The sequence below is a fragment of the Protopterus annectens genome, chromosome 3.part1 (assembly GCF_019279795.1).
Source record: "Protopterus annectens isolate FY-2018-M chromosome 3.part1, PAN1.0, whole genome shotgun sequence".
NCBI lineage: Eukaryota > Metazoa > Chordata > Ceratodontiformes > Protopteridae > Protopterus > Protopterus annectens.
The window spans coordinates 1,560,957,331-1,560,977,964 of record NC_056732.1 but is presented as its reverse complement, the minus strand read 5'-3'; the positions used below and the strand labels follow the sequence as shown (position 1 = coordinate 1,560,977,964).

The following is a 20,634-nucleotide window of genomic DNA, read 5'->3' as shown; positions in this document are numbered from 1 at the left end:
TTATGAGGAACAGATCAAAAATGTGAGGCAAAAATCTGAACATTCTTCAATATTCTGAGTAGTTGAGAGGTACGATGTCATTGTTCAGCGTGTGCCTTGGCATGGCTGTTATATAAATGTGCACCATCTAAAACTGCAGTACAGTGTTTGTGTTGTGTGAACTATAATTAACAACATATGATAAGATGTGCAATGTTGATAAGCTATTGTATTCCCAATGTAGATTGTGAGGAGTTAGGCTTAGCTGAGTGCATTTGAGGAGATAGGAAACACAGAATAAGATTCCATAAGGTCACATACTACTTATTCATTATTCTTTATCAGACAAGACTTGCTGAAAAGAACTTTCTTATTTAGGTTTAATCTGAGAGTGTTGGTCTTGTTTCAAATAAACAGTAATAGAGAATGTAATTGAATGTTATAAAATTCATACACAGGTGAACAGAACATCCTTCTCAGCAGCTTGTTTCTGTAACCATTGTTCTTGTCTTGTCAATTGTACTTAACCAAAATTTAAATCTGTTTTGGGAGATAATAGTAAACTGTAATAGAGCAAGTAATAGCCCACATCTATCAGCTAATGGATCATAGGATCATAGGATAGTAGGATCATAGGATCATAGGCGGTTACTAGGCTGTTGGCCCTAGGCCTTTACAAACCTATCCATGTTATACCCTTGTTCCCATATAGACCAAGATATATAGTCTATATTTGTAATGTGAATCTAGGATCAACACTGGTGAATGTAAGATTAGCACCAGCTGCCCCTGTCCAAGAGCGACATAGTTGAAACCCCTGGAGTAAATTTACGGTTTCCAGTTGTCCAACTTATGCTTAAATAGAGTCGTTGAGGAACTCTGTTTTACATGAATTGGCAGTTCTTTCCAGAGGAGTGGCAACCTCTGGGAGACATATCTGTCTGTCCAGCATGTCCTGTTAATGTCACAAGCTAGGTTAAGGGTCCTAGAGCAAGTGACTGTTGTCCCATTCAAACCTCTCAACTTTCCAGATTTTCACAGAATGTCCAAATTTTTGCCTCATACTTTTGTCTGTTCCTTATAAAATGTGTGATTTTCTGGCAAATCATCATGATGATCTGGTAATTGAAGTCAGTAAATGATGAGATACAATCCTTCAGAAAAATGCATGTTAACACAAACCCTGTTATTCTAGCAACTTTCTATGTTTATAACAGTGATGTTTAAAATCTGTCCCTATTTTTGGGCCTCTGTACCACCATTTTGTCAGGCTTTGTCCAGATTTCTGCAGTAAGAGGTTGAGAGGTATGGTCTCATTTGACCTGCAGATGTGCAGCATTTCCGTTAAGGTAGGTTTCGAGACTGCTGTGTAGAACAGGCACAAGTTGCTTTTAAACAGTCTATATGATACAGAGTACGATACAGAGTACAATGACAGGGCCTTCAGTCTGTCTATGTAGGTCATGCGTTGAAGGCTGTGAATTTTCTTGGTGAGAACCTATGATGGCTTTCCAGTTCCTGCAGGTGTCTGGTAAGGTACATACAGAAAGGACCATTGTACTCAATTATTGGTCTGATGCGGGACGAGTACAGGGGAGTTATAATTTCCTTAGCTTTGGATGCTATGACCTTACTTATGAGATGTGCAACATAGAGGGTGTTCCTTACCACTGTAGACACATGGTGATCAAAGTTAATGTTGCTATCAACCTGCATTCCCAAATCTTTCACCACTGGGTTTGAACTTAGAGGGTATTATTAATATTGTAATTTACAGGGGCTCCTCCTTTGTGAAGGGGATGATCATGCATTTTTTTTGCATTGAGTTTAAGTCCGTAGCACTGGCACCAATCATTTATCTGTGTAAGCCCATTTTGTAGAATGTTGACATCATTGGGGGAATCAGTGATTGCACCCAGTTTGCAGTCATCAGTGAACTTGATAAGCCACAGGCTATCTATTTTCTCCTGGATTTCTGAGAAATAAATTCCGAACAGTAGGGGGGCCAGCACAGAACTTGTGGAACTCTGCTAGTAACAGGTCTGCTGGTAGAGGTGGAATCCCCAACTTTGATTGTATGCATTCTATCAATAAGCCAGCTGGCTACCCATCTAATGACGTATGGGTTAGTCCCCAGCTGGGTGGGCTTTTCAATGATCCCTGAGTGGGGGATTGTGTCAAAGGCCTTGGCCAAGTCAAGATAGGCAGGATGTACTGTTTTGCCTTCATCTAGAGCTTTGGTACCACTCTTGAAGTCCACAAGGTTTGACAGACCTTAATGAAGCCAAACTAGGCTGGGTCAAGAGTTTGAAGGTCTCCTATTTCTTTGTTGAAGAGGTCCATGATGATTCTCTCCATGGCCTTACAGATGAGGCTAGTTCGGCTTATGGGTCTATAGTTCCCACGTTTAGTTGAGGGACACCCTTTGTGCAAGGGAATATAGTTGCTGTTTTTCACTCTGCTGGGACAAAGCTAGTATGTAAAATGTGGTTCCACTAACTCCTGTTTTAGACTGTTTAGTAAGCAGCCTGGGATGTTATTCAGTCTCATAAAGGCTATGTTTTTGTCCTTGGAGATTGCAGTTTTGACTGCTGTTTGGAGATACTAGGTAGAAGACTGGTGACAGGTATGCTTTGGGGTATGCTTGGTACGGTTGGGGGGGGTGAAGTTTTCACCAAACCTATCTGATAGCAGGTTGGCGATGTCCTCAGGTTTAGTATAAATGGTGCCATTCACTACTAATTCGTCACAAAGCTGGGCATCCCCTTTAAGATTTCAGATGTAGCTAAAGAATGCCTTGTGCTTACCTTTAGCTAGGGATGTTAATTTAGTTTCCTAATTAGCTTTAGAGGACTTTACAAGATGTCTAATCTTCTTGTTCAAGCTGTGGAGGGTGTTCTCCTTCTTACACCATTCCCTCTAAATCTTTGATAGCAATTTCTTTCTTTTGTTGTATAACCCGTTTACGCTAGATGTCCACCAGGGTGACTTGTTTTTTTATGAGGACCTTATTTTGATCTGTTCAGGTATGGCTGAGTCTATACATTTGTATAGGTATTTATACAGAGCATTTGCATCATTATAGGAGTCATTGCTGTCAGTGGTGGCCTTTGGTTTGAAACTATTTATACCATCGTTAGGAGGCTATAGTTTGCTTTGGAGAAATTTTTCAACCTCTTTGCTTGGGGGGGGGGGGGAGTCAGGTACGATTGTTACTTTGAACAAGACTGATTTATGATCAGACCTTACCAGGGATGGTCCCACACATGAGGTGCTGCAGCGATCCCCTATGTTGGTGAGTACTAGGTCAAGTACATTAGAGCCCCTTGTGGGGGTGCAGACTATATGTTCCAGAGCATTTGTGTTAACCAAGTCCAGGAACCTTAGGATGAGCGTGTCTGTGCTCATATTTGTTTCCCAGTCGATGGGATGATAGTTAGTTACCCATGACCAGAGTTTTTGGCTGTATTGTGAGTGCCTCAAGTAGGTCCAGGTAGGCAATGTGGTTTTCATGGTTCATTATGGGGGAATCTATAGCTAACAGTGACATTAAAGGGGGGGGGTCTTTCCTACAGTTAGTTGGACTTGGAGTAACTCTAGGGAGTCATACTGTTTAACCAGTATTGAGGTGTATTTGTCCTTAATGAAGATGGATACATGTCCTCCTTTGGTTCTTTCATGTTCACTTTGTGGTCTGTGTGGAAGGCATTTTAGTCTTGCATGGCCAGTGTATTCTCTGTGGCCTTGAACCATGTCTCTGTGATTGCACAGATATAGAGATCTTCCAAAGTAAGGAGTGCTTCCAGTGAGTGCATTTTCTGATTTAGACTCCTAGCGTTAAGCAGCATAACAATGAGTTTATCTTCAGAGGATATTTTTACCTTGAGAATTTTGTTTTTATGACATTACCTAAAAAAAGACACTGGAGGGAGGCAATTACCTTTGCCAGTAACCGAAAGCCAAGAAGTGACAGGTGAAGACCATCTCTGGCAAAGCAGCATGGTCTGTTGACCATATCATCCCATACTGACAAATACTGCATCCCCCTGGATTGACACCAGAAGCTAAGCCAGTTGTTGAAGTCAATCATTTTTTTGTTTGTATCGGGGCATCATCCTAGGTGAAGGTAGAATGCTGCTTAAGACTAGGGTCATACCTGCCTGGGACACATAATCTCAAAGCTCAGTCATATCTCTCTTCATATAGTCCAGTGAGGTATGTCTCAAGCCATTCACTCCAACATGGATTATGACAGAGTCATAACAGTGCTTATTGTTGAGAGACTGGAGTGCATGTGTGATCTGATGGTTCCTGGCACCTGACAGGCAGCTGACCCTGACTTTCCCCTTGTCAAGTCTTGTGAGGGGGACATCTGTGTGTCTCACTATGGAGTTGCCTATGACCAAGACATTTGTTTTTGAGGTGTTTTGCCTTAGGGGCTTATTGGGTGAGACACTGATACATTTGTTTTTAGGTGTAGTGGATTCTGTTAGGACTGTATTGTGTGAAGAAAGTTTGCAGTTGTGTGAGGTCTCTGCTCTTTTGGTAAACTTGTAGTGCATACCTCCATGTATGTGGGTTTATGTGCTGTGCACTTGGTTTGTGGAATAGGTGAATTGTGTGTGCGGACAACCTGTTTGATATCTGGCTTTTTGTTGTGTGAGAGAGAGAGAAGATTGAGTCTAGATTCATAGTGTGTAGATGAATCTCTCAAGGCTTGCATAGGCCCTAGGGCCGATAGCCTAGTCCCAACCTATGAATCTATATAGGAAATTCACCCCGGGGATCATGTCAGTCGCCCTGCTAGACAGGGTTCCAGAGAAGTAAGTATTGTTGGAAGAAATATCCAGGGAATTGTTATGGCTAGGCTTGCATAGGCCCTAGGGCCGATAGCCTAGTACCAACCTATGAACCTATGAACATATTGAGTTTGTGTGTTTTAGGAGCAATAGGTTGTCAGTAAACATGAGGTGATTGTTACATTTCCTCAGAATGCCCATGTTGCTCAGGCTAACTGGAGAAATGGTGGAAAACTGTCCATCCATTATGTCAGGTGTATTGTGTAGTAAGTGGGAGGTAGGCAAGATGGACCAAGTTCTGCTGTAAGACTAGTAAAATCAGCTAACTTATGGGGAGGTTTATGAGTAGAAACCTGCTTCAATGCATCAAAATGCACAGCTGAGTTGCTCTCCAGGCATCAGTGCACAACTGTGTTGAGTGCCAAGAAGCAGGGAAGCTTAGGAGCGCTCCCTAGCAGTTATCAAGGGAAAATTTGTCTTTCTAAGCATTTGTGTCTATACATGGCAGTGCTAAACCCCGTTGCACAGTGTGCAGCTACTCACAAATGCAATGATTAAATACAAACAAAATTAAACAGTTGTAACACTAACTAGCCAATGGGTAAGCCCAAAACTGAGCCTTTTACCAACAGTCCCCAACTCCGATATGTCCTAGGCTGCATACTTCTGCCACAAGAGTATAGAAAGGTCTTCTTAATGTAGGATGGCTGGTTTTACTGCTCAGTATATCCAAACAGCATTGATTCAGCAGATATGAATATAGCCTATGCTGTGATATACAGGAATTGAAACTGCAGGAAATAGCAGTCAAAGCAGAAAATGTTACAGCAATTCAGCAGAAAAATTTCAAAAGTACAATGCAAGCTTTAAGTATGCTTATTTTTTGTAGATCACAGTGGATGTCTCTGATTTAGTTAAGATTCACTCAAGGTCTCTGGCTAAGTCATCAAACTTGGAGCAGCTCCACCAAACTGAGATTGGAAAATTACTTAACAGAAACTATGAAGATGGAGGATTAAAAATTCAACAGAAACAATGAAGATGGAGGGTTAAAAATTCTCCTTAGTGCAAATTCTTTTCTCTTGGCAAATTGTTAAAGGGTGATATTTTAAATGTGCTATAAGCACGCACTATACTCTGTCTCTGACTGGATTGTAGCATAATTACACTGGATTATATTTTATTTGTATGATGACAAAAGGAGATTAGTTAGTCTGCTCTCTTAAATGCAATTAACACCATTCTTAGATATACCTTCTGTCTTATCTTTTTTACCATCTGCCCCATATTAACGTTAATGCCTTCCCAAAGTTTCTTCTTCGGCATCCAATCTGGCAACTGATTCTGTGGGTCCACAACTCTGTCTTTGGAAAAAATCCTTTCAGGGATCCAGGGAGAAGTTAGCCCCTACAAACTGATGTTGGTGACCCCTCCTTTCCCATCTGTCCTTTCTGTCCGAACTGATCTGTTCCCACCTCCCTGACATGTCTCCAATGTGAACAACTCTGGTTTCTCTAGTTTATGGTTACATTTTTCTCCTCCATTCCACGGATCTGGCTTTATATTTTCTTTGGATTCCTTCCTGCAACTTGATTCCTTTTTTATTTTATGGCCTTTAGAGCTTCACACAGCACTGAAGATATAGCCTGACTAAAGCCCTGTAGAGTGAGAGGTTTACTGTTTTGCTTCTGGAATCTATCATTGAGGATACACCCCATCAATCTACTTGCTACTGCTATTTCCCTTTCACACTACTCAGTCCAATACAGAGGCAGTCAACATCCTCACATAATTTTCTGCTCTGTTTCAATAATTTCTACTCCCATGTCAAATACTTTACAGCAGGGTTGCTGTAGTCTAAGTGTAGTACCTACATACTTTTGCAATGAACCTTAACTGCAAATGTTCCATCCATTTGTTCAGCCTTTACAAGGCCTTTACTAGATTCCCATCTGTTTCTACACTACACCCGTCATTGTGTTATCTACAAATAGGCTACGCCTTTTCTCAGTTCTCTCAGAAATGACTGAGAATACTAAACCCAGAACAGACTCCTTCTGTACTCCAATAACTACCTTCCTAATTTGTGACATTTTCTGTCTTGCCAAAACCCTATGTGCTCTACTCTATGAACAAGCAGCTAACCATTTTAACTTTGGTCTTACCCCAGTATCTCTATTTTTCATATCAGCCTCCTGTATGGAACAGACTCTGAGTCAAAGGTCTTGCTGAAATCCATGCCTACCATGTCTTATTTCCATGTGAAATTTACATGTAATCCAGTCGTAAAACTGAATCAGATTTGACTGACAACTCCTTCTGGCCATAAACCCAGGTTGGTTACTTTTCTGGAGAATGTTGTCCTCTAAAAATGGTACTAGCTTTTCCCTTAGGATTTCCTCCATTAGTTTCCCTAACAGTATTGTTAAGATAATGTCTGCCATTCCCTGCTTTTCTTTTCCTCTCTGCTCCCCTACAGGAGTATCACACTTGCTATCTTCCATTCTTTTAGCATATAAACAACTAAGAGGTAGAACATAATGTTTCTAAATCAAACTGTAATTTGTAAGATTGCTGTGATTATATTTCCCTTCTGTTTTTAAAGTGAGGAATTTACATATTGAATTGCCTATGTCTTCTGGTTTGTAAAAAGAAAATCAGCGATTAATGTGGTTTAGCAAAGTATATGCAAGAAGAAAGCTGAATATTTAGAATGATAGCAGCTACTAGTGCATCCCATTGATATCTGTGTGTGCTTTGTTATTGGTTTCTGCTACTGTAGTACATATTTAGAACTATTAAATGAAAGTACTGATCTGAAGTAGTTTACTTCATTTGATCTTTAATAACCTGTGGGTACCGGATCCATATTGGATTCGAGCTGGCAACTTCACTAGCATCTGCTCAGAGCTCCAAGCTCCACCCCTTACCCGTAATAAACCACCACTACCTTCCATCCCCCAGATCTTGTTTGCCGCAGCTAGCCTAAACATCGTGATTCTTGAGCTCTAAGTTGTGACTAGGGTTTCTGTCTTTGATTAGTGTTTTGTGTGTATGTACTTGCTAGTGTAGGTTTCCTCTCTTCCTCCTCTCGCTGGTGCGTTGAGTTTAAGACCTTTTTCTTAGTTTTTAGGTAGTTGGGTAGTTTATAGTCTGTCTCCCCCTCCCCCCTCAGCCTTCTGTGTGCCTGTCTGAGTGTGTGGTGAGTGGCGTGTGTTGTTTTAAAACTTGTTTAAAACCTGTTTAAAGTTTGTTCTTGTTGTGGGACATGGCAGATCTCCCCAAACAAGTTTTTAAAAGATGCGGCCACAAATTGTCACCTGCTGATGGCCACTCTCTTTGCATGCAGTGTTTGGCTGCAGCCCATTTAGCCACAGATTGTTCTATTTGCACGGGTTTTAACCCGCGTGCCCTTAAGGATCGGTGGGCCAAATTACTTATGAAGAGCCTGCTCCCTTCTACAGAGGTGGCCTCCTCTTCTTCTGCTTCGGTCACAGCTGTTGCTGTGGCCACCTCTCCTTCTACTCTTGTCCTTCCTTCTCTTTCCTCCCAGGCTGGGACTCATCCTCTTACCTCTAAGCCTGTGGAATTGGAGTGCAGAAAAGGTAAAGAGAAGGAGAGAGAGCACCAACCAGAGAAGAGAAAGAGGCCCCCGGACCTTTTGGTTCCTTCAAGACCTCCAACTAAAAGTCAGCCTAGGCACCATGACTCCCCTTGGCTCCGATCTCCTAGATTTTTTCCAGAGCCGGAGGAGCTCAGACCACCCTCTCTAGAGCCTCAGTTCCTCGACCCGCCAGGTCGGAGTCCGTAGCTTCATCGTGGTCCACCCACAGCCTCTCTGAAGTCGATATGAATAAAATGATGCAGAGATTTATTCGCACACAAATTCAGATGGGAGTCTTGCCAGCCCCCTCTCCGTCTGGAGGGGGGAGCTTGCTTCACTTCTTTACACCAATATCTCCTTCTCCAATCTGACCCCTGGTTTCGGAGTACATGGATTCGAGGATGGCCCTAGTCAGGGAGGTTGATGCCGATGGTACCTGTCTCCTCAATGCCGGCAGCTGCCTGGAGCATGTCTGATCCGACTAGTTCGGATCCAAGTGGCTCTCAGAGCTAGAGCCTGGGTATTGGATCTGAGGGGGTGGAGCTGTTTCCATCGGCTCCGATGTTGTCGGGTCAAGGTCCCCCCCTTGGAGTGCCGTCTACTTCGGGCCTGGCTCCGATTCTCATGTTGGATCCAGGGAGAGAGGTTCCCTTAATGGTGCCACAGGAAGCTTGCTCTCCCTCGGTGTTCGACGCTGTGGAAAGTGTTCTCTCCAATGGATCGAGGACCCTGACTATATCTTCAGACACCGCCCCAACTCCTTTTGCTTTGTGTGTGAATCCCTTCATTTTACCACAGGGACAGCCCATGCTCAAGGAGCCCCAGGCAGTTCCCCCTGAGAAACAAGTGGTTTGCGATTTCCCTCCAGAAAGCCCCACTGGAGAGGTTCCTTGTAAACATATGTGCAAAAGGAGGCACTTGGACTCTTCCCCCAAGTCCCTCACTGAGGACATGGATTTGGATGATGGCGGAAGGTTCCCCCAGATCACTTCCCGAGGATGTCTCCTTCGGAGACATCATGGAAATCTTGCGCCAGAAGGGAGGTTGGTCTGCCCCAAAACTTTCCTCGGATGAATCTGTGTTCATGGAGGTTTTCTGCATGGGCCTGTCTACTTCCTGGTTGTTCCCTTCTGCGGATCCCTTGGTGGACTTGGTCACCTTGTGGGCTTGGAAGGAGCCGGACGTCATGGAACCAATCCCTAAATGCCCAGACAAAATATTTAGTCCCCCCCACAGACAGACCGGTCTGGAATAAAGGGCCCCTTGTAGACATTATGGTGGTAGCAGCCGCCACCAAAAAGGAACTAGCCAAGGAGAGTTCCTCGGTCCATTCCCCTGACCGTGAGTCTAGGATGATGGACTGCCTGGGGAAGCGGGTTTATGCATCAACGACCTTTTCTATCAGGGTGCTGAATTATCTGGCCCACGTTACTAGACTGCAGTGGTTAAGGAACTGGCTGAGTCTCCCCCAAAGTCCATGTCGCAGGAGGGCAGAGCCATGTTCTCCGTGAGGATGGCTACCTTGACAGTGGTTTCAGACACATCCATGCGACTACTCTCACATACGACTGTAGGAGGAGTGGCCAGGGCAGCTGGGTCCAGCGTGTCCATGAGGTGCAATGCCTGGCTCAAATTATGTCAGTTCATGGAACCCTTCAAGACGTCTTTTGCGAACGCCCCTTATGATGCTTCTTCCCTCTTTGGCAAGACCGTCCGAGACACATTGGTCCAGAGTGAGAAAGACGGGAAGACACTGCCATCGGAATCTGCTTCTTGAACCCTCAAAGATCCTTTTCCCAGAATCAGCGAGGGCAAAAGAAGATGTGGTTCCGGTAGTCTCAGTTTTCCTGGGACACTCAGGGCTCTTCTTCCCCTAGAGGGAGAGGGGGTCAGGATAGATGCCGGTCCAGAGGCAGAGGGGGTCCTAGGAACTTTTGGTCTCAAGACCCTTTCTCAGACAGTCCCCCGCAGCAACCCCTGAGGGGTTGGCCAACTGCTCTGCTCTGTAAGCAGTCGGGGGTCACCTACCGTTGCACTTGGCAGCATCGGAGTCCATGTCATCAGACCATTGGGTGCTTCAGATAATTTCCAGAGGCCATTCAATCCCATGTCTGGTTCCTGCTGCACCTTACAAATACCTCCTGGATGTACCACCGTTGCAAAGGGAGGCAGCAGCCACTAGAAGTTTCCAAGCTGCTAGAGAAATGAGCCATCAAACCCGTCCCCCCAGATCAGTCCAGATCGGGCATCTACTCCAGGTTCTTTTTGGTGCCAAAAAAGATGGGAGGCTTAAGACCCATTCTGGCCCTATCTACTCTGACCTGTCAGTTGCCAAAGAAATGTTCTGGATGGTCACTTTACAGTCCGTCATGCCGTATCTGCAAGAGAGCAACTGGATGTGCTCGTTTGACCTCCAGGATGCTTACTATCACATAAAGATGCACAGAAGCTCCAGGAGGTTCCTCCACTTCTGGCTAGGAGCCAATCATTATCAGTTCCGAACCCTACCCTTTGGTCTCACCACAACTCCCAGGGTGTTCACCAAAGTGATGGCAGTATTAGCGGCTCACATGACGCTTCAGGGGATTCACGCCTACCCTTACCTGGATGATTGGCTCCTTACTGCTCCCACCAAGCATGTTCTTTGTCGGACCAGAAATTATTTCCTAAAGCTTGCACACTACCTAGGGATTACAATCAACACAGCCAAATCCCTTCTGAATCCTGTCCAGGGGATAGAATACATAGGAGCACGGATAGACATGCTACAGACAAAAATTTTCCTGAACATGGAGAAAGTTCGAAACCTAAGGATGCATGTCGCCTTCATGTACTGATCTCACCTTCCCTCAACAGAATCAGTCTTGAGGGACCTAGGTTCTATGCCAGCAAAGATAACACTCCTTCCATGTGCTCAATTACATAAGCGAGTACCACAGTGGACTCTAGCTGTACAATGGTCCTTGTTGGATCTTCCGTTGTCACACCCAATACACCTCAGCTGAGTCTGCAGGTCGTCCCTTCTTTGGTGGATGCAATCTTTGGAAATTTTGGAGGGATGCCCTTTTGTTCCAGCTCCTGCCCAAGCCACAGTGACCACGGATGCCTCCCCACAAGAGTAGGGGGGACATTGTTCCGGAAGGACAATCCAAGGCATGTGGTCCCCGATCGAGACCAGTTTGCATATAAATGTTCTGGAGATGAGGGTAGTCCTTTTAGCTTTGCAGGGCCTTCATGCCTTTCTAGCTCTGGGAACCATTGCAATCCAGTCAGATAACATGTCAGTGGTCTGGTATATCAACAAACAGGGAGGGATCAAATCTTACCCCCTTTGTTACGAGGCAATGAGAGTTTGGGAATGGGTGATCTCCACCGGTCGTTTTCTGATAGCAATGCATATTCCGGGAAGGTCCAACATTCTAGTGGATAAACTAATCCGGACTGTTCTGATGCCTTATGAGTGGTCTCTGAATCCTTCAGTAGTAGAGCAGGTCTTTCTAGAGTGGGGTCGGACTTGCTGCAATCTCTTTGCATCTCCTTCCAACACGAAGTGCAACGAGTTCTTCACTTCGAACCACCCGCTGGGGGAGACCCCATAGACATTCTAGTCCATGCTTATCCTCCTGTACCACTTATTCCGAAGTTTCTACAGAAAGCTTGTTGACTGGGGAGCAAATTGATCCTCATTGGCCCATTTTGGCTTCACCAGGTATGATGGTCCCTTCCTTTGGACTCATCTTCTAGCTCTGCCTTGGATCTTGGATCCCATTCAGGATCTCATTTTGCACCCCTCGAGGGTTCTGCATCCAAATCTGGACAGTCTGAGGCTCACAGCTTGGCTGCTCCAGTTCCCTTAATTGCTAAGACTCCTGGATTGACTTCTTCAGTCAGATCTATTCTGGTGGTAGCTGATAAGTCGTCCACCAGGAAGATTTGTCATAGCAAATAGAAGCATTTTTCCTTTTGGGATTCTCAAACAAGTTTAGATCCATTCACAGCTCCCGTTCTGGCTATACTTGATTTTCTGGCAAATATTTTTCAACAAGGGGCTAGCTCATCTACGACAAGGTTCAACTAGCTGCCATTTCTCATTTTCATATGGATGAGAATTCTGCTTCTTTAGCCTCTTCCAGATTGTGTAAAGCTTTTATCAAAGGTACTTTTCTCTTACGTCCTCTAGTCAAAGATCCCATTCCCCCTTGGGATCTTACTGTGGTACTTCAAGGGTTGTTTGCTTCACCATTTGAACCTGCAGCAACCACATATCTTAAGTTTTTGTCTTGGAAAACAGCATTTCTAGTGGCTATCGGCTCTGCTAGGAGGGTTTCAGAACTGCAAGCATTGTCTGTTAAGGTTCCATACATGATTTTTCCACAAGGTTAGGGTTTCTCTTAGCACCAATCCTTCTTTTCTCCCAAAAGTAGCATTGGAGGTTAATATCAATCAAACTATCAATGTACCTGTTTTCTTCCCAAATTTTACAAACAAAATGGAGTACAAGTTGCATTTGTTGGATGTTCATAGACAGTTATGGTTCTTTTTACACAGGACCAAAACCTTTCATAAATCTGACCAGTTGTTTGTGTCGTTTTCTAAACCTTTTTGGGGTAAACCTATCTGTAAGGTTACCATTGCTAGGTGGATCTCCCTATGTATCCTTCAGATCTACAAGGATAAAGGTTTGTTTCCTCCAGGTCAGGTTAAAGCTCACTCGACTAAGTCCATAGCTACTTCTGCGGCCTTTTGGTCGAGAGTATCATTAGACATTTGTTCTGTGACTACTTGGTCCTCATTTCATACCTTTATTTCTCACTATAAATTGGACTTGATTTCTTGAAGGAGAGCATCCTTTGGTTCCGCGGTACTCCGGAATATCCTTCCATGAGGGCCACCCAGGTATTTTAGTAGCTGGCGACTCTGTCCCACAGGTTGAAGATCAAATGAAGTAAACTACTTCAGATAAAGAAGTTATGTACTCACCATAATGTTCCATCTGAGTAGTTCTACTTCATTTGTCTTCAACCGTCCCTCCCTCCTTCCCTCTGACCTTACCATATGGACAACATTATAGCTGGTTTTAGGTGAGTAAGGTATTTTTTGAGGTCGGGTTGTTCAGTGTAAGGTGCAGCAAACTTGATCTGGAGGATGGAAGATAGTAATGGTGTGTTATGGGTAAGGGGAGGAGCTTGGAGCTCAGAGCAGATGCTAGTGAAGTTGCTGGCTTGGATCCAGTACGGATCCGGTACCCACGGGTTGAAGACAAATGAAGGAGAACTACTCAGATGGAACGTTATGGTGAGTACATAACTTCTTTTAATGTACAAATGGTCACACCTTGTTCACCTCTTTTAACATTTATGCATAAGAAGCTGCCTTATCTGTGAACAGTCACATTTACCTTTGCCCTTGTAACTAGTAAAATATCCATGATGACAGTGGAGATGAATTACATTATATCCTATGGATGGCATTAGTGCAATTATTAGTATATTAATGAATGTATGTAAAAATTATGGCTAGCAGTCTGGACAAAACAGAGTAAATATTCTGGAGCTGCATTCCACACTACATATATGCTTGTCCTGCTGAAGATGCACAGTAGGATTCCTTGTGACCTTCTGACTTCTTAAATAGCTCTAACAATTTCAATTTTGGCAGCATATATACTATCGAGGAGCATTAGGAGTAATTCTGTGGTAAATTTTTAACGATTCTAAACATACAATGACTGTACTTTGTTTTCTTCTGTTTCAGTGGATGGAGGATGGACCAGATGGAGTCCTTGGTCTTGGTGTGACAGGACATGTGGAGGTGGCAAGTCCCTCAGAACCCGTTCATGTACCAGCCCACCACCGAAGAATGGAGGAAAAAACTGTCCCGGTGAAAAGTATCAAGTCCGGATCTGCAATCTCAACCCTTGTGGTATGCATTTTATCGAAACATTTAGTGACATTAACTTTACTGAAACACTTTACCTGTTGGTTTCTCTTATTATTATTTTTTCCTTTGTTTTTTAAGTTTATGTCATTAGAGTATATTCTAGACTTCAGGGAGTCTTAACGTATGTGCATGTTACTTGGTATGCAGACTTCTGATAGCTATTAATTCTGCTAGCTCCCTTGGTATAGAGGGATAAAGCTCCAACTATGAACCAGTTACCTGCTAGATTGTCAGTGGGAGATGGCACTGGAGAGCAGAACAATGATAAAGTTTAGTATGCTTGCTTCTGTTCAGGGGGGACACAGGTAGAGAACAATATGTATGAGTAAAATGTCTGTGGTTGAATCCTTGGTGAAGAATGGCAATGAATACAAGTGCTGTCTGCAAGGAGGGGGACAAAGTCACTAATTACATCATGTGGAGGCATGAACTAAGGTTGCCACCTTTGGAGTAAGCAAACAAAAGCCACACCTCTTAGTATACTCCTTTCCCCACTGCCTCTAACCTTGCCATGCCTTTCTCCATTTCTTGATGTCCCTATTACTCCACTTCCTTCAATATGCCCATTTCATGATATAAATAAGTGGACAAAATGTCCTTGAGGGAAACGTAATGTCTTTTTTTTTGCCTGACTACGAACACAGTTGTATCACGATGAAATGATGCAGTTTCAATCAAGGACTGAATGCACTGACTTTACAGACACCAATACTGTGTTTGCCACAGCAAACAGAATGCTGAAGTTCCTAAAGATATTTCCAGAATACCAGATCAGTGTGTAGTTTTTCGAAATTGTCCAAAAACTTGGTAGATGACAATTCTATTTATTTATTTATTTGCTTTTGCTTACTGGGACTGCCTGACTAGGCTGACAGTTTATCACCTTTTCAGCAGAAGTCTAGGAAGAAAGCTCTGTAAAATGTACAATAATAAGATAAAATGCATACACAGATAAGTTGAAAAATAAACTACAAAAAGTATCTTAATGGCAATGCAGTACAATACATACAGTTAGAGAAATTAAAACAAAAAATATGTACATTTGCATTCAGTTATAGAAAAATGTACATGTCTTAGGCTCACTGCCCAAATAAACATAACCCCTTTGGACACTGTAAGCATGCAGAGGGGGACAACAGGGCTTAATACAAAAATCTAATCCCATAAACATATGGATGATAGTTCCATTTCTGAGTTCACTTGACTCTCAACCCAGGGAATGAGCCATAAGATTCTCACCCCTGAGAATGCATGGTCTCATGGGGTGATTGGGAGGAACTGGTTTAAAGTGAAACAGAGCCCCTCCCTGACCCTTTTCAAATGCAACCTAGATCAATGGATGAGTGACTACAAATGAACTCTTAGGGTGGCGCCAATGTCCCTTCTGGACAGAGGAAGTTGCTATTAACTACCCTTACCACTGTGAACTTCACTTACCTAAGCATTGGCAATTGGGGCAACTCAGGATAAATATGGCTAGGCTTGTAAGAGCTCTGGAGCCGTTAGCCTAGTAACCTTCTATATGAACCTATAAAGGCTAGTGATGGGGCCATGCCAAAAATGGTCTTAAATTGGTTTTCAAGTTTGAATTCATTTTTTCATGCTATTTATTTTTTTTATTTTTATGCAAAGTATATGGGCTGGTCTAAATATCCTTTTCATTCGCAACCTGAGTCACAAGGCACTAACAAACAGTAGATGGAAAGCACTTACAGCAGTTAGTATATCCAACAACAAAATGGCAGTACAGCAATTGGCAGCAGTATAGAAGGTTAGGCAGCTAAAAACAAAAATATTAGTTCAACGTGATATGTTGGATACACAGAAAATAAATGAAAGATCAGTATACAAAGTATGACAATAGTGCTTTTGTTATAAGAGAACTTGCCGTACACAAATAGGTAAGAGTTATCCCCTAGTATTTAAAAGTAACACATAATGAGAGGTGCAGGGTCATTGTATCATCTGTCATCAAGGATTAAATCTTTTTGTCTATTTACAGTAACAGAGTAAACAAGCAAACAGAATGATGCTTCTGGTTTACTTCGATAATGAACACAAAGCACTGACTTACTGTTAAACAAGCGTAATCATGATGTTTGAGCTCTAATATATTTAAAATATTAAGTTATTATAGCCCAATATGGTAACACAGAGTGATAAAACCTTGATTACAGCCCAGATGACCTGGGATTGAGTAGTGACTTAGATGTCTGATGGAGATGACAGGCAGAATGAGTGAGAGGTGTTTCCTGAAGGCTGATATATCATTGAGCCAGTATAGAGGCTGAGGCTTAGAAAGGTTGCTGGTATGGGCCTGCACGATGGTCAAGAAGCCTCATTGCCTGTCTAACCTACTGCGTGATAATGACAGCATGCTGAAGGTTACAGTTTATAAAAAAACATTTGATGTTTTAATCAATGTATGTGATACTGCCAGCTCTGCTCCACTCCATAAATTTTCCACAGATTACCAACGGTGGTCTCAAATTTCTCCTGTCCTCTTCCCTTTCATCCAGAGTTTTATCTTGATTTTGTAGAAAGTCATACTGATGCAACATTTTTGTCATAGTTACGGAATGAGTATGAAGAAGGAAGTAGATATATTTTCTATGTACTTATTTTGTGACTTTGTGCAAGTCACTTAATCTGACATTGCTCCTGAAGTGCCACTGAAAATGAAGCTCATTCTAGCAGGCAGTCTTAGTAAAAAGATAAAGAGAGAGAGAGAGAATTACATTCTTTATGGAGTACAGAAACCATGCAGCAGTATGTTTTGCAAAGCATAACAGAATTTGAATACTTATGAAATTACAAAAAGGCCAAATAAAATGTAGCAATGTGTTTAAATAAAAAGTATTACATAAAATAATCACCAACAACAGTTAGTGAAATTACATGCAGAAAAGGACATTCCATTTAGGAGATATTTTAGAGTCTAGCTGAAAAAGTTTACTTACTATTAGTGAACTACCACTTATTTCATTTGACTAAGCCCACTCCCTAGTTCCAACACATCAGCATATGTGGCAGCTCAATATAGCTATAACAAAGCAGAATGTTTTGCCCTAAAGCATGGCCATTCAAATGTTACTTAACTTTAGACAACTCAGGCTCAGAATGAAAGGAAAAAATATCTGTAAGATCCATAAATGTGGAATGGATTATAATTAAAGCACTGATAGTGCAAGAAAGGAAGAGCTGTATATCTTTTTTTTTTAACCCAGAGTGAATTCCAGGACCTTATTATATATGGTGGGGCAGTAGTTCTTATTGGCAGCACAGGTAGCATGCTCCTGCTCTTCAGTAAAGCATCACTGATCAGTTCTAGCTACAACAGAGAGTTTTTTGATGCATTCCCTTGTCATACTTAAGAGGCAGCAGTTTCAGTAGCTCAACAGGGGGAGTACCTTTTGGGCAGAAGGTTGTGGGCTCTATTCTCACAACAAATAAGTTGGCTTATTTTTCCAATACTGACACTGCAGTGTAGTATAAAGGGGCACTGCACTTCCAAGTGTGCCATCCTTTATATGAGCCATTAAAATGAGGTCCCATCTGCTTGAGTTGGTAGTAGCTCAGCTGGATGTAAAAGATCCTATGGTACCTATCAAAAGAGTAGAGGTCCTTTATTTATATAAAAATAACTTTTATTTACAAATATTTACATATTTACAAATATTTACAAATCTACAAATAATATGTATATGTATGTGTGTGTGTGTGTGTGTGTATATATATATATATATATATATATATATATATATATATATATATGTATATGTATATATACAAATGTGTTTACACAATCATACTAAATGTTCATATGTATTAGACTACCACACCTTTTTTCCATAACCACCATCTGATTTTACTTAATATTGTTGCTAAAATCCATTTACCATGAAACATAATTTCATTTATTCATTCATTCCCTATAACCGATATAACATAAAATAACTTGTATCTACTCTTTTAATATATTTTTTACTTCTATTCTTATATTCTTCTTTTTCTTTCGGCTTGTCTTGGTTAGGGGTCGCCACAGCGGAAATCTGGTCCGCTAATGATTGGCAGTAGATTTTTCCGGTGTTGAGGTGCCAGCTTGACACCCAACCTTCAATGAAGGCATGCCCATTCACGCATGTCTTTCGAATGCCACTCGACCGCGGGGAGGACATGCAGACTACACACAGAAGGAGCTCCAGCCGAGAATCGAACAGGAGAACCTCTTGCTGTGAGGCAACAACGCTACTGCTGCACCACCGCGGCTACACTTCTATTCTTATATTATCCATATTTAATTATATCCATGTTTATTTACCAACTTTTTTATATCTTTAAAAAATCTTCTTTACCTAATTTTCCCCTCAACTTGTTTACTCTTTTACATTTCAAACACATGTTTTGTAGTTTCTTCTTCCTGACAATGTAACATATTCTGTCACTTTTCCTCTTATATGACATATTTCCTTTTACTGGCAATTTATCAACTACCAGCTTCCACAAAAATACTGACATTTTACTTTCTGATTGCACCATTTACTTCTTATTTTTATAGCTTTATTTTTTTTCATCTGATAGTTTTTCCCATGGTTTTACATAGTCATGTTTATCATTACATTCTTGTACCATACTTTTCTTTTTTCTGTATCACCAATTTTTATTTTCTACAAAAATGCTTTTCTTGGTAACATTTTATTTCTTCATTTATACTCTCTTTTTCTCTTTTACTCTTTTTACCACACCCCAAAATTTCTACAGTTTTACTACTAATCTCTCATCTTTTTCATTTATCTACTTTAACAATTTGTACAAATGTACTAAAGTAGTATATACCACTTGGTTAATTAACCCTGAAACTCCTTCCTTTTTATTTACATGCAAAACTGCTCTTTTTACTGGGTTTAATCTAGAACCCCATATAAATGAAAAAAAATATATATGCAATAATTCCTTTTCAAATACCATTGGCAACATAAATACACTTGCTAAGTATGCTATTTTTCCCATCAGTACTGAATTTATCAAATAAGTCTTTTTTCTGAGTGATCATTTATATGTTCTCCAGAAAAGACAGATTTGTTTTATTTTTCTATTGTTTTTTTCCAATTGAATTCTACTTACATGTTTATCCCAAAATTTTATACCTAACACAGAAACCTCATTCATTGTAAAATGTATATACCCCATCTTTACTACATCACCTCTTTATTTAATGCCATCCATATCGCATCTAGAAACGCATTTGTGCAATTTATTACCTCTTTATCCAAATTTTGTTTTTGTGATTATTATGTCATCTGCATATACTAACAGACCTGGAATTCTTAACCGTTCAGGTGTTATATACTCCTTCCTTCATTTTGCAATTTATTTCACATACTAACACATTCATAACAAATGCAAAGAGTATACACTCACTGGACATCCCTGTCTTACACCACTCTTCATATGTACCTCTTGGCTTAACCAGACATTTACAAGTATTTTTACTTTCTTATTACTATACCCTGACATACATAATTTTCTTTATCACTTATAGAATATTCTTTCATTATTAACCATAAGTTTTATGTCCAATTGTATCAAATGCCTTTTTAAGGTCTCCTGTCATGATTTTCCATTTTTCTTTTCTATTTGTAATATCATCCCACTTTTCTCTATCATTAATAATTCTTAACAGCCTTTCCCTTTTATACTATATACTATCTCCATAGTATTTTCCATTTTAGTTTCAAATCTCTTTTGTATTACTTTCATAAAGATCTTATATTCATTAGAATTCAATACTATCGGTCTCCAGTTTTGTAATTGTCTTCTATCGTCCTTCTTCCATGGTGATTTAAGTAGTCCACTACATAATTTTTTACACATAAAATATTCATTTAACCACTCATTCAAAATTTATTTTTTTTGCAGTCCCTTAAATTTGTATACAGTTCATACCCACTTCATTTGGTCATGCAACCAAATCTATCTTTACTTGTCATAATACTTTATGTAGCTCATTTACAGAAATCTCCTTTTCCATCTCTTTATTCTCTTTTTTCTGTTAACTTTCTTTACTTTCTAAGTGCTTTTTATTACCTTCTTTTTTCTTTAAACAGTTCTTTTTCATATTATACTAAACTACTTTTCTTTCTCTATTTTTCTCACATCATATTGCCACTGTAAAAACTTATCACTTTCCAGTTTTTTAATTATCTTCTATTATCCTTCTTCTATAGGATTTTAAGTATTCCACTGCATAATTCTTTATACATAAAACCTTCATTTAACCATTTATTCAAAATCTTAAAAATATATATTTTA

General features: G+C 40.9%; 1 protein-coding gene across 1 annotated transcript in view; it reads left to right on the top strand.

The window, feature by feature from the left end:
* Nucleotides 1–20,634, top strand: part of LOC122797804 (SCO-spondin-like) — a 4,708,783-nt gene that overhangs the window by 3,817,647 nt on the left and 870,502 nt on the right. Inside the window, exon 87 of the mRNA XM_044066325.1 lies at nucleotides 14,137–14,304. Coding sequence (XP_043922260.1) covers nucleotides 14,137–14,304 — 168 coding nt within the window. The remainder of the gene's footprint in view (nucleotides 1–14,136; nucleotides 14,305–20,634) is intronic.